This window comes from Embiotoca jacksoni, unplaced genomic scaffold (genome assembly GCF_022577435.1).
Source record: "Embiotoca jacksoni isolate LCO1_2020_lvr unplaced genomic scaffold, fEmbJac1.0.p SCAF_3, whole genome shotgun sequence".
Taxonomy (NCBI): domain Eukaryota; kingdom Metazoa; phylum Chordata; class Actinopteri; family Embiotocidae; genus Embiotoca; species Embiotoca jacksoni.
The window spans coordinates 15,887,668-15,901,115 of NW_027185381.1; the positions used below are offsets into that span (position 1 = coordinate 15,887,668).

The 13,448-nt window shown below is 41.8% G+C and overlaps 2 protein-coding genes across 6 annotated transcripts; one reads left to right on the forward strand and one right to left on the reverse strand.

Annotated features, from left to right (window-relative positions):
- The first annotated feature begins 1,791 nt into the window (after positions 1-1,791).
- On the forward strand, positions 1,792-8,488 carry cd9a (CD9 molecule a). Of its 2 annotated transcripts, none has more exons than XM_069162635.1 (8): positions 1,792-2,263; positions 4,634-4,736; positions 4,842-4,939; positions 5,349-5,423; positions 5,727-5,828; positions 6,898-6,987; positions 7,363-7,446; positions 7,560-8,488. In XM_069162635.1, exons 1-8 carry the CDS (start codon positions 2,195-2,197, stop codon positions 7,623-7,625), a joined length of 687 nt encoding a protein of 228 aa, XP_069018736.1. In that variant the 5' UTR covers positions 1,792-2,194; the 3' UTR covers positions 7,626-8,488. The 2 variants fall into 2 exon arrangements, with proteins under 2 accessions (XP_069018736.1, XP_069018737.1); XM_069162636.1 differs by lacking the exon at positions 1,792-2,263 and adding an exon at positions 3,659-3,765.
- A 69-nt stretch (positions 8,489-8,557) lies between these two features.
- bbs10 (Bardet-Biedl syndrome 10) lies at positions 8,558-12,924 on the reverse strand. Of its 4 annotated transcripts, none has more exons than XM_069162634.1 (5): positions 12,716-12,924; positions 12,090-12,197; positions 11,673-11,888; positions 10,635-11,579; positions 8,558-10,453 (listed from the first exon to the last, which is right to left on the reverse strand). In XM_069162634.1, the coding sequence occupies exons 3-5, from the start codon at positions 11,861-11,863 to the stop codon at positions 9,628-9,630; spliced, it is 1,962 nt and encodes a 653-aa protein (XP_069018735.1). In that variant the 5' UTR covers positions 11,864-11,888; positions 12,090-12,197; positions 12,716-12,924; the 3' UTR covers positions 8,558-9,627. The 4 variants fall into 4 exon arrangements, with proteins under 4 accessions (XP_069018735.1, XP_069018733.1, XP_069018734.1 ...); XM_069162632.1 differs by having other exon boundaries at positions 12,553-12,924; XM_069162633.1 differs by having other exon boundaries at positions 12,848-12,888.
- Between the last annotated feature and the right edge of the window lie 524 nt (positions 12,925-13,448).

The window sequence follows — 13,448 nt, forward strand, 5'->3', positions numbered from 1 at the left end:
CATCAACCAGAGGTCTCTTTGTTGGAGTCTGACTTCCCCCTTTCCTGCACATATACTTATACTATAGGATGAGGCGTTACATAGGTGAGGCGGGAACATTTGCATAGTATGTTTGTCTCAGTACTTTTCCACTGTCCTCCGTTTAACCCACACCTCCTTTTGCCTGATAGCGAGTTGCACCCCACGTGACCCCGACGTGACAAGTTCCTGCATAAGCAATGTGTTCTACAATGCTTACAGTCCGTATATATTTTGAGCTTCTGTGCTAGGTTATGTTCACAACAATACAACACATATATATATCACATCATATCACTTACATATAGGTCGTACCATCAACTACCAATCTTAAGGTGTAGACAAAAGACTGTGCATGCAAATGAGAGTGACACTGCTTGGCCAAACCAAAAGGTCACAGGAGGTGGTCTGCAACCTGTGGGGTCACATACTGTTGTTCTTTGAGGCATTAACAGGAACAGACGGCTGTCTGGAGGACTCCAGGGGGTGAAGGAAGACAACCCCCACCTCCACCAACCAACAAATGACATATCAATACACATGACTTTTTGGTGGAAGACAACCACCACCCCCACCAACCAACGAGCGTACAACATATGAGCCCTCATATGCACTAAGCAGATCTATATCCCACAGTAAGAGGTTAAAGGCCACAAGGGCCCAGGTCGTGAATGTGAAACAATGTGTCCGTTACAGAATTGAGTTGCCAGTTGTGATTTCTGTTTCATAACATGGTTTGGAAAACGGCATGCTACGTATATCTGACCAAATGAATGAAATTCTAAACTCTCTGTTTATTATAAAATGCTGTACCTGCCTGCGTATTCTTCGAGACTGTAATGAGAAAGCACTGTCTACTATGCTGATACATAAATACATTTCCTTTGCGACGACAGCAGGTGTTTGTGTTTTTCTTTATGTATCAAGAATCAAGCAGCTTTTCCATGCCAAGGTTTAATGCAATGTTGCACCATTTATGGATCTCACTTTCTAATAAGCAATTAGGTCTGCAGTAAATGTTTTGTGTAGTTCAATAATAAAGGGGCATGATGTCCCATAAACAAATATTCTGTAGCTTAAAATGTCAATAAAGCCATCAGTAAGGTGGGTTTTGTACTTTCTAAGCAAAAGTAAGGGAGTCACATAAATATTAATACTAACACTACATTCATACACCTTAGGCTATAGTTGAAATGTTGAAAACTGATTTTTGGCTTTGCAACGTTTTTCCAGAAGATAATTGGACCAAGGATGTTTTTTTCATTATTATTACTAATAACACCCTACTCCCAGTTTGTAAACAACAGTTAAGGATGCCTAAATTGTGCACAACTTAAAATTGCTAACAACTATGGACGTAAAATGTTTACAAAGTTGTTTAGAAAGGTTGATGCAGACAACAATATCTGCAGACTGCATGCAGCACAATGCTAGGAAAGATTAACCGCTATACAAATTGTAAAACCGGTGTGTGTTAACAACAGGGGGTTAACAATGATGTATATGTGCCCGCCATGCACTGTCTGGCTCTAAACTCCGCCGCTCGCGATGACATTGCTTACTCGTGCACCGTGTTCATTCATGTACATTAAATTCGTGAACGCGCTTTTCTTATTCTGGGAGAATTACGTCAACGCTTTGCACAGTGCTGCAGGAACTTGCAACCAAGAAGCCCACAGCGGGCTGCTGCTCAGTGCATTGCAGAGAAGACAAACACAGGATGAAGACTGTAGGTTCCCTTGCAAAAGACAATTACAGGATAGAATTAGAAAAATATATAATCTTGACATGAAAATGCTCTGAAGCAATGCCAACATTGCCAGATCACTGGAAAGTCCAGCAACATCCGTAAAGGAGTAGTGCAACAACAGCGGCCAATAATTTTGCACAATAAATTGAGAGTCTATTGAAAAGGAACAAAAGGGAAGCTAAAGTTTCTAGGTATAGGAGAGGAAGAAAAAAAACCCCAAAGAACTACAGGAGGCTCTGGCTGTGCAGCCGTGTGGGGGCGGACCACTACAGGCGCGCACTGCACGACGCGCTTTAGCGGCGGCGCGTCGGCAAATAACCTCGTTCTTGCATACTGACTGTTATTTAGAAGCTCTTCTCCTCGATTCTACCGTGGGTTTGCATTGGTGATACCATCGCAAGTGTGATCCATAGCTCAAGTACCGCCATGGCTGCGCTGTCGGGAGGAGAGATGTGCATCAAATACCTGATGTTTGCCTTCAACCTGGTATTCTGGGTGAGTCTAAAGTGGGGGAATATTTTATTTTTTAAACACGTATCCTGTCTGTGTTTAAATATATACGTGAACGTGGGTGATCTTCGCGTGCATGCGCATTCGTGTGAGCGCAGGTTACTATAGTGAATTCAATTACAAGGTTTCCCAGATGCAGTCGTGCACGGAGTGTCACGGTTAGGCTACTTATCACAGAGTATTCTGAATGGACGATTTATGGCACTGGCCGCCACTAAATACAAAGTGTCCCAATGTTTGCGGAGAGCGAGCGGGCAGGAAGAATAATCCTCAGTGGCCAAGTGACCCACTTCCACCGCGCAGAGTAAGCTACACTTGAGAGTTTGCGCGCACAGCATTTTAATAATTACAATGAGGGAGAGAGAGTGTGTGTGTGTGTGTGTGGAGGGGCTTTATTGTGGTGGACAACGTGCCCGATACAGCCTCGTAATAAACCGGACTTCTGCTCCGTGAAGAGTCTGTGTGCGTGCGTCCCTTTGCGTGCTGAATTCTGGATATCCCATATAGGGTATTTGTGTCCTACTGAGCCTGCAGGGTGTGTCTTACTGTGTCCGTTTGTGTGTGCTATGTGTGTGTGGTTACGGATGGATGTTTTGCCCTTTTATGAACGTTTCTAATTTGTGCAGCTATATATAGATCTAAGAATAGCCATTCATTACAGGGCAGACACCGCTTTCCCACTGTGTGAGAGAGAATTATCCCCCCCCCCAAAAAAAAACATTTGAGAATATTTAGATGGTTAAACAATACAAATACACTCGGTTACTCCTTTTCCCAAGAAAATGCAAGAAATGTTTCAGTGATGAACAAGATTTACGAAATCAATAAAGTGAATGTAAAATGTAACTTCATCAACAAGCTTTTTAACTCTCAGTCAATGGAAAAGAAAGCCTGATCAAACCTACATTATCATGTGAGTGCAGATGTTTCCTTTTTAAAATAACTTAAACAGGAATTGAAGTTGTGCCATAACCTGGTTATTCTTAGTTCATGAACTTTGCTCCCAATAAAAGCAGCTGTTGGTTAAAAGGAAGTACAAGAGGCTTGTTAGCTGTTGTCACACTCAGTTCAGACACCAGAGTAGTAAAGATGCTGCTTAACAGGTATTTTACGAAATGTTTCATCTCAACATGCCTGTACAGATCCCTCTGTGCTGCTACCTGCTGCTGAGCCCCGCATGCCCACATGACTTAAACACAGGCGGTTCTATAGACCCACACTGTACATGCATGAACATACACAATGGAGGTAATATGGAAGTTTTGTTGAATAACACTTGCCACTCCCCAACTGTATAATCAGGTGGTTGTATGAAGGCGTGGTATTGAAAACGCTTTCCTTTTCACCACCTTTTGCGTCTGCCTGGGAAGAAGTTAGCCATTAAACACTTGACAGTGGTGGACTGTGCAAACTGAATCAGCATGGCTGTTGCTGGGGGAATCAAGTGTTTGAAATATCTCATGTACATCTTCAACTTTTTTTTCTGGGTAGGTGTACTTTACTTCTTATCCTGTCCTACGGTGCCTGTGTGAGAGATAGAGAAAGAAAAGGGGAAGCTTCTCCAACTGGTTGTACAGATTTGCACCACTGTGAGTCAGCCGTTTAACTGTACAACACAACATAAAAGAGATAAATCAACAGAAAGAATGCACAACAAAAAACTGTTTTCAGAGCACAAGAAAAACGCATAGAAAACACAGTGAGACTTCCACATTTTGAATAAAACAGGTTTCCTGCTTTCAACTGGGCCATCTAAGTTAAATATTCACTGGCCTGTCAACGCTGGGAAGGCGTGTAACTAAGTGCCTGTGTGAACGCACATTACACAATCCTCACACAAACATTTATAGTGGGAGTTTTAGGCTATTTTGTTCACATGCTATGTAAAAAACAAATACTTCAGAGAGCGGTGTTGAAACGTGAGCATGCACACAGCTGTTGATGGTTTCACATGGCAATTTGTGTCAACATTAAATGTTGATGAATAAGGGAATGTATGAACATTTCATCATCATCATCTTTTTTTCTTTTATTTGTTTTCGAGTTGAGAAGCAAAGTTTCGGTAGGTTTGTTAGAAGTGTGGTGCTGCATTGGTAATGAATTGTGATGCGTGTAGATACATACAGTCGTTCGTTCTTGTTGAATAATAGGAATTGCTGATTAATAAGTTATTAGACATTGTCATTAAATTATCACTTCCTGCGATGGGTAGCGTCATTTGCCCAGAATAGGAATTTACAGATGTACGCAAGGTATTCTCCTTGACTAAAGTTTTATTAAGCAGACAGCAAACAGAATACATTCAGTGCTAATTGAAGTATTGCGTGTGAAAATATATGTTTTTGTGTGTTCTAGCTTGCAGGCACTGCTGTATTTGCTCTAGGACTGTGGCTACGATTAGACCCAAAGACCAAAAGCCTATTTGAAGGCACAGACTCACCATATGTGTTCTACACAGGTAAGATGCCCTGGACAGGCATGTTATCTAATATTTAAGCAAAGTTATGACTAGGTGACATATGTATTCTTATATGAATATGTGACATACTGTATGTCTTTGTAGGTGTGTATATCCTAATAGGAGCTGGAGCGCTGATGATGGCGGTGGGCTTTCTGGGATGTTGTGGGGCCATCCAGGAGTCTCCATGTATGCTGGGATTGGTTCGTACTACTTATTATTCTTCAAATAACTCTACATTAATATTAATATTCTAGTAACCTGTTTTGACTGAACTAACATAACATTTAAGCATTGTTTTAGTGATCTCTCTCTGCAGTGTTATCTCACTGTAGGAAGTATGCCTTTTGAACGGACCTTGAGCCCACTAAGGAATATGAGCTGCCTGCTTCCAACATTGTTTACTGAACATTATAAAGGCCAGAGAGGAGTCTGTAGATTCCTCTGTACTTGCTCCCTCTGTCCCGCCCCGTCTGGCCATAATCTTCTTGTACTAATTCTTTCGGGAGGAGGAGCCTATGGAATTTGGATTCAGCTACACTCAGTTGACCTTACATGTTCGCATGGAAGCCAACAATCAGCTGAGTTAAATTTTGTTTTTCGTTTGTGCAGTTCTTCTTCTTCCTGCTTATCATATTTGCCATTGAGGTAGCAGCTGGAATCTGGGGATTTTCCAACCAAAGCAAGGTAACTCAACAAGTGAAGAAAAAAATATGAATCTTACATCGTTCGCTATGATAACAAATCATAACACTAACAGCTGAAGTTTCAAGCACTACAGCAACTAGTATACTAGAGGCAACACTATCAGAAAAAGTGCTGCGTGGAAAAATATAACACAAAGACCTCAAATAAATCAGAAAATAAACATGGGTATTGAAATAACTGAATCAATGGTTTTTTTTTTTTTTAAAAGGCAGTGTGAAGAATTATTACATCTATGTGATTTAGTGACATTAAATAAATTCTTGGTTTATTGCTGTGTCGCAGGTGGTGAATGACATCACAACGTCCTACGTGCAGATTTACAACAACTTCAAGACAACACGAGACGAGCGCCTCAAAGAGACACTGCGGCTGATTCAAAAGGAGGTGAGCCACGCCTGCTCCACTTCTGCCTCCCTCTAATTCAGACGGACTCTCATATCATCTAGAAGGAACTCGTTACAAAAAGCTTTTTGAGGAAAGTGCAACGTATTCCCACAGGAATAGCTTTTTCAGACTGATGAAGACTTTTCAAAACACAACAAGTATTTTTCAAAGTGTCTCTGATGACTTCCAAGTTGCAGGTCTAGCATATTACTAATAGGAAGAGTTCAGCATTTTTTTAAGTACTCGCTTTCTTGGTGGGAGTTAGATGAGAAGATTGATACAACTATCATGTCTTCATGTTAAGAGTAGAGCTCGAGCTGTGTGGCAAATGGCCTAGCTTAGCATCAAGCGGCAACCAACTGTGACATCACCCATTGGTTTGTGAACCGCAGTCACGAGGCCTCAAGTTCAGATTTTGACTGTCGCCATCTTGCGAGTTCGGAGCGGTTTGGAGCCAGAAGTTACCATGTTTCATATTTGGATGAGCTGGGGAGACGCGAGTGGTGGATCTGATTCGATCTGATTGGAAACCCGACGACATTCCATCACGCTCATCGATAGCTGGAACCTGACTGTGCAACAGGCCTGTCAATCAAACAGACATGGTCCTGAGGCCTATTTTCGAATTGATGATGAAATTATTTTCAGAGGGACCACCAGAAAACGTACAAGACGGAATGACTTTTGCAACAACGACACCATAAGAAGCTCCAGCGGCTTTCAGTGGTCTTACTTTTTATGGCAATTCCACATTGGCCTCATTTTACAGACCCCAAAGCTACATCCACTTCTATGTATAGTCAATGCTTAGCTTCAAGCGAGTTAAGAGGGAGCCTGTTTCGTTAGCTCTGCCTAATCACTCTAGCAGAACAACCACAGTTGGGTGATAGAAAACGGGTCACTACCTTTGCGCTTCTTGTGATTTTATATATATATATTTATATATATAAAATATATAAATATATATATATGGGAACTTAATATTGAACCAAAATGCATCTAGAAAAGACATGTTATTTTCTTCAAGTCAACTTGTTCTCTTAAGTTCTGATTTTGTGTGTGTTTGCAGCTAAACTGTTGCGGTCCAAATGGTATGATAGCAGAAACTGCCAAAGACACTTGTCCCCGCGGAGAGCCACTCGAGGAACTCATTATTAAGGTAAAACTACCACCTGCATGTGTGTATAGATTAGATGCGAATGCAACGAGGTAGTTCAGCCAAGAGACAGAGAACTAAAAATAACACTTCAATGAGAGACCATCCAAAAGATCTAACAGATGTCTGACTTGTTTCATCTCTGTGAGAGCTGGGGCAATTACTGTAAGTCAAATGCATAATTATGGTCTGATGTGAGTCACAAGTTTATCAGTCTTCCCTTTGCAGACTAATTCCCTCAGCCTTCTTGTAGTTACTATGGCAACAATGGTTTACTGGAGCCTACATGCACTGAGGCCGTCTATAACAGACATACCACAAGTCACTTTCAGCAAATGTTTAAAGAAAGCTGAAAGAAATGATGCTTATCTCTAACAGAGCTGTCCTGATGCCATCGACGAGGTGTTTGACTCTAAACTGCACATTATCGGAGGAGTAGGCGTCACCATCGGGGTCGTTATGGTGAGTGTACAACTGGAGTAACTGAAAGTCATCTCAAATTTCAATGTCTGGAGGATGAGCACAGAGCAGATATGAGCTAACTTAATCACAAGTGATGGATCTCTCTCTTACAGGTGTTTGGGATGATCTTTAGCATGCTCCTGTGCTGCGCCATCAGGAAATCTCGGGAGGTGGTGTGACACCCACCATCACACCCCAAACTCCTTGTTAATGTTGCATGATGTCATTCCTAGAGTCACATGACTCCCCACTGCCAATAGAAACACTGCTTGTTCAAGGAGGGACAACCTAAGCCAGACTGGGTGCAAATATTTCTGATTACAGTATACATCAGCAGTAACTGTGCTGCTAACACTTAGGCCCACCTTCCTGGACTAGATAAATGCAATGTGGCTATTAGGCCCCACTATAGAATGGGTGTCATCTGTGCTTCAGTGACAATATAGTACAGAAATGTGTAATTTTGTGGTAATTTGACTATAATTAGTGTTTGTGAACTAATTATTTAAACAAAAGATCATTGTATATGGATCACATTTCTATTGCTATCACTGGGAGTCACCTACTGGCAAGAACAGTCATGGTCCAGGGCCAAAAAAAGGCAAACACCACCACCTCAGCACAATACAGCAGCAGCCGATGCCTACAATTCCTTTTTCTAACAACACTGAAGTAAAATCATGGTGACTAGTAGCCAACTGAATGCCGAGCTGTAAACTGCAGTGACTGTGGATTTACTCAGCTTGGTATTAAGAGTAGCATCTTGGTTTCTTCATTGTATTGACATTATATTTGTTCTTGTACTTTCTTTCTACATCTCCTAATTTCCCCTTGTTTAAAACGCCTTTTAAGTTTTTGTCACATTTTGTAAATGTCTTTTTTTTAATTTCCTATGTTAGGTGTTTATATGGTACATGGTTTGATTATGCATTTTATAATGTCTGCTTCATTTTACAGCGATTGAGTTGATTAATACCATATGCACTATGTTTCACAGAGACAAACGTTAACAATGAGAGCCAAATAAACTACAATATACCGAGTTGACTCTGGACTATTATAATATGCCCTGCAATCAAGCATACACAAAACTAAAGTCAAATAAGCCTCTGGCTCCTCCAGTCACCCACTAATATTCACTAACAACATAGCAAAAACTTTGATATCAAATTGTTTCATTATTAAATTGACTGTGCTTTGTGTGCACAATACAGGGGGGCATGTTGGGGTTAGAAGGGAGTGGATGTCTTGATAAGACTGTCAATAACAGTCAGGTTAGCTTCCATGTGCGCAGTGGAAAAAAAAAAACATTCTGAAAACTCCCCCAGCTTGCCCTCCTTTGATATTAGCAACTGTGACTCATCTAGAGCACAAACAATGCCAAAGCTGTCTTTGTTTCCCACTTATCCTGTCACAATTAATCTACGGAAAATTCATGTTCACATCCAGGGACGCAGTAGTTACGGTAAACGGTATGTTTTGTGTCGGGTTGTGAGTAGTTCATGTCTAAATGACTCACCATTTTCCCCCAAAAAAGGGGTGAAAATAAGAGTTTGTGTTCTGATTACAGCAGAAGGAAGTATGCTGTGATTTGGTTGTTGACAGTCGGGTGTTGCCCTCTCAAACAACTCACCCCCACTATGGAGATAACACTGATTATAAAAAGGAGTGTGGATATTTGTGAGGCAGTGTGTCCATGCTATTCAGTGTAAATACTTTTTGTGTAATTATGTGTAGTGGCCAAGGGAAGAGGGCAGGAAAACAGAGATAAGGAGAAATTATGAAGGAAAAAAATAAAATTACCATAAGTCCAAGAGGAAGCATGCCAACATCAACACTTATGCACTTCACACAGTAGATAAAGACAATATTATTGAAGACCAATTGCACATTCTGTCCCATACTAAGATTAACAGCGAGTTGTTTAATGTTTTTACTGTTATTGCCAAAACTTGCACTGATTCATAACAGGATGGTGCAGAGTCACCTTAACATTTTATTAGCCTATAAACTGCACCACACTAAAATACTCCCATTAAATGCAATTTATGTTGCAGTGCAAAAGACTTGTATCATAAATACACTGCAGTGGAACAAACAGAAAATACTCCGGCCATATACAATGTGTAACTACTGAGACGAAATATGTTTATGGCTTATATCTTTGCACACAACACAATCTCAGTCCTCATCCTCTGTGTCCTCCCAGGAAGTGTTTACAAGTCTGCGTGATTGTGTGTGTAAGGCAGTGTGTGTATGCAGCACGGTGTCGACCCGGAGGAGACTTGTGACACACTGAAGCACAGCCAGAAGTAGCTGGTATTTACAGGAGACAGATTCAAGGCCCAAGTCCAACAAAAAAACGTTTGATGACACGTCACCCGTTCCATAACAATGCAAGCTTAGTCTACCATCCTGTAGGGGACCTTCAGTCTGTACGGGGATTGTGTCACGTTCTTGTTCATGTACAAGGCTGACAGGGTGGGAAGGATTTGGAATAAGACTCCTAACCCTGGTTTGAGTCTGCAGGAAACGTTGCGACCTGTGAGAGTAAATCTGTCGGGGCACACTCAACAGGGCATTTGCCAACAGCTGGGAAACAGGGATACCAATATTTGAGTCATCTAAAACTGACCAACAGCGGGCATGTTGTAGAAGGGCATGGTTTAAGAGAAATTCAAATGTCCCACCTGCCGGTATCACGCAACCCGGCTCGAACGCACACTCATAGAAAGAACGTATATTGGAAGATCCATATGTGGTTCTGTCAGTCTGTTTGTCCGTCTGTAAAGATGTGCATTTGTGTGATCGCAAGGTTCTCTTTGATGCTGCAATTGCACTCACACGCATGGGGTCCCGAGATGTGGTAGCAAGTAGCATGCGGATGGCATCTTGAAAAGCACGTGTATACTGTTCAGTTTGCCCTTCACCTGGGGCACAAATGACCAGACTACAGGGTTTGACCACAACCTTTTCTTCTGGATCTTGAAAACCCACGTGGACATACCTTTGAGAAAAAAAAAAAAAGAAAAAAAGGCCATTAACAGTTTGACATCTGCTTGAGAAAACACCAGCAATTATCGCCCTGTGGAATACAAGGTGTGGATACGTCACTTGATATGCACAGTATATGTGTGACTTTGCACATGTGCAATGTATAAGTGAGAAGAAGAGTTGTGTTTTCATACCCGAGTGCTCCCAGCTGTATTGGTCGGCAAAAACTCAGCGAAGCAACATGCTCTGGTCCAATCATCTTGCAGTCTGAAACGGGTGTGGCCCCGCTTAGCTTGGCAAAGAGAGAAAGCTCATCTTCGCTGACACACTCCACACAGCACATCTCTGCCTGTTTGGCTAAGGCCAGGACAGCAGCAGATTGTTTCACTGCAGACAGAAGCACAGATACACCTAAAGTCTGTAGGTTTGCAATAAGGCCCTCTAGTGACCTTTCCATCCAGGCACTGAAGTGCACGATACTTCTCCCTTCCAACACTCTGCCTGCACATCCCACCTCAAGCACGTCTCCTGTATTGAGCAATTTTGGCTGCAGGGACTCAGTGAAAACGACTGCTTTAATTGGCTGGTGGTCAGTCTGACGGAGTGGAGTGGAAAAATCCCTATGAATGACCTGCCCCTCAATCAAACGTGAAGAGCTAATAGGGAAGCCTGATACAGGTGTATGCAGTGCAAGGAAGTTGTCATTTACAAACTCAAGTGAGGAGGAAGCCAGGTCATTTTTAAACTTCCAGTGGCTGAGCAGTTCACATGTGAGGTCACTAATAAAGTCACAGTGCGTGTGACCAAGACGTGTATGAAAAAATGATACCAGCAGCTTTTGAACATGTGATTGTGTATTTGCAGTGAAATCCTCCAATGAAACAAAGCATCCATAAGGGATCACTTTCACAGCAATGAGATGATCCAACTCCTTCAACGCAAATGCAAACAGTTTGTCAGCCATGTGCCTGGCAGTGGCAGCTTCTGCTGCTTTCGTGGAGTTATAAGAACGAGACAAGTTAGGCTCCTTGCCGGCTGTTGCGTGGATCATCCGTAGTAATGACGCCAGGAGCAAAACAAACGTCTTCGATCCATCGCCTGTTACAGTGCTGTGCTTCCAGACACACTCCACCACCATCCTAACATGAGAAACACACAAACACAGTACAACAGGGTTGACACCAGACAAAGCAGTATTGCAGTGAAAGTAGCTTGCGTGTCTGTGCATTAACCTGGCCAGAGGATGCTCCAGTTGCAGTGCTGTGAGAATTTGTGTCCCACTACGGCTCAACATCGCCTGACCCGTGTCGCGGGTGAACAGCACCTGTCCCCCATCAGGGCCAAAACTGCGAAGGATGACGGACTCCAGGGCACACACTGTCTGTAGGACCTGTTTAAGGTGGCAATGCGCCAACGGCAGCATCCTCACACCACGAGATGCAGGCAGGCTGAAATTTAAGGGACAAGGGGTTGAACTCGGTTGCAAAAATCTATACAATATATATACATATATATATATACACAATAAACAAAAACAGGATTTTTAAAACACGAGTCATTTCAAGAAGTCACTCTTCGGGTTGAGCATCACACGGAGGGCCCAAATATAACATTTCAACTCATCATATGAAACAGCGGGGCCATCTTACCGTCTCTCATGAAACGCAGTGCTGCAAATGGTACGGTTGACTGTGGCGTAGGAAAAGGCGTCGGAATGGATCTACAGCGGCTTTTGTGCTGGGCAGACTCCCAAAAGCCTAAAGGAGGCAGAGACAATTAACTACATCACAGGTCTTGACAGCCAAAGCAGATGTACGGGTGGACGGCTTGGAGTGGCTGGCAGGACAAACATCATTAAAGGATCTGGGACTTTTTTGGCTGGAAGTTGATCTGGCTGTATTTAGTGCTGCTTTAAGTCTCTTCACATTTAACTAACCATCTGGGATACTTGTATTTATTTATTTTTTTACCTGGAAGCAGCTTTATGTAACAGTGCATATTACACAAGCCCGAAGACCTTAAGTGGCTGCAGTTTACCATCAGAAAGCGTCTCTGCAATAACAGAAAGCTCCTTATACTTCAGTCCTCCCGAAGGACAACGCGAATACTAACCCTCGTCTTTAAGTCTCTTCTTCTATCGATATCCTTTCATTGCGACGTACCAGTCTCGGTACAGCTCACGAAACTATTCGGCAAACTCAACAATCATTTCTGAACGTGGCTTGTTAACTTAGCATCTGCTGGCTGGGAAGATAGGCTAACAAATACACTCAACTGCGGCTCACGCGAGCTCATTTGAAACGAAAGCCCCAGAAATGACTTCATCCACGATGTCCTGACGCACAGAAAGACGAAAACAACATATTTCTTTTAAAATAACGACGCGATATAATTTAGCAGAGTTTACCGCCAGTCAATCACAGACGCGCTCCTGTTTCTCAGGGAGACGAGTCTTCTTCTCTGGTGGGTGGATAGATTAGATCACAAACCACTGCTGCCACCTAGAGTTTCGATTTAGGAGTTGCTTTTCTACGCCTTAAAAAGCAATTTGTATTGTTTGTATACTGTATGTAAACTTAACAAAATATATATATATATATATATATATATATATATATATATCTGAACAGAAAAAAAAAATCTAAATCACTGCTTTTACATATATATATATATATATATATATCGCATAGATAGACACAATATATATATATATATATATATATATATATATATATATATATATATATAGAGAGAGAGAGAGAGAGAGAGAGAGAGAGAGAGAGAGAGAGAGAGAAAGAGAGAGATTATCTTTTTACACACATATGTTAGAGTATTTATGTAAGTTATGTAACTTCCTTGGGTGAGTTCAGAGCAACAAACCAGGACACCAGATATTGTGTGTTTAAACATTGTGTCTATGTATGCGATGAATGTTTTGTCTGATTGCATGATCTTGTTGTGATATTCTATTCAGTGAGTGTAATTTGTTCTGAGGTTTCTGTTGTTCT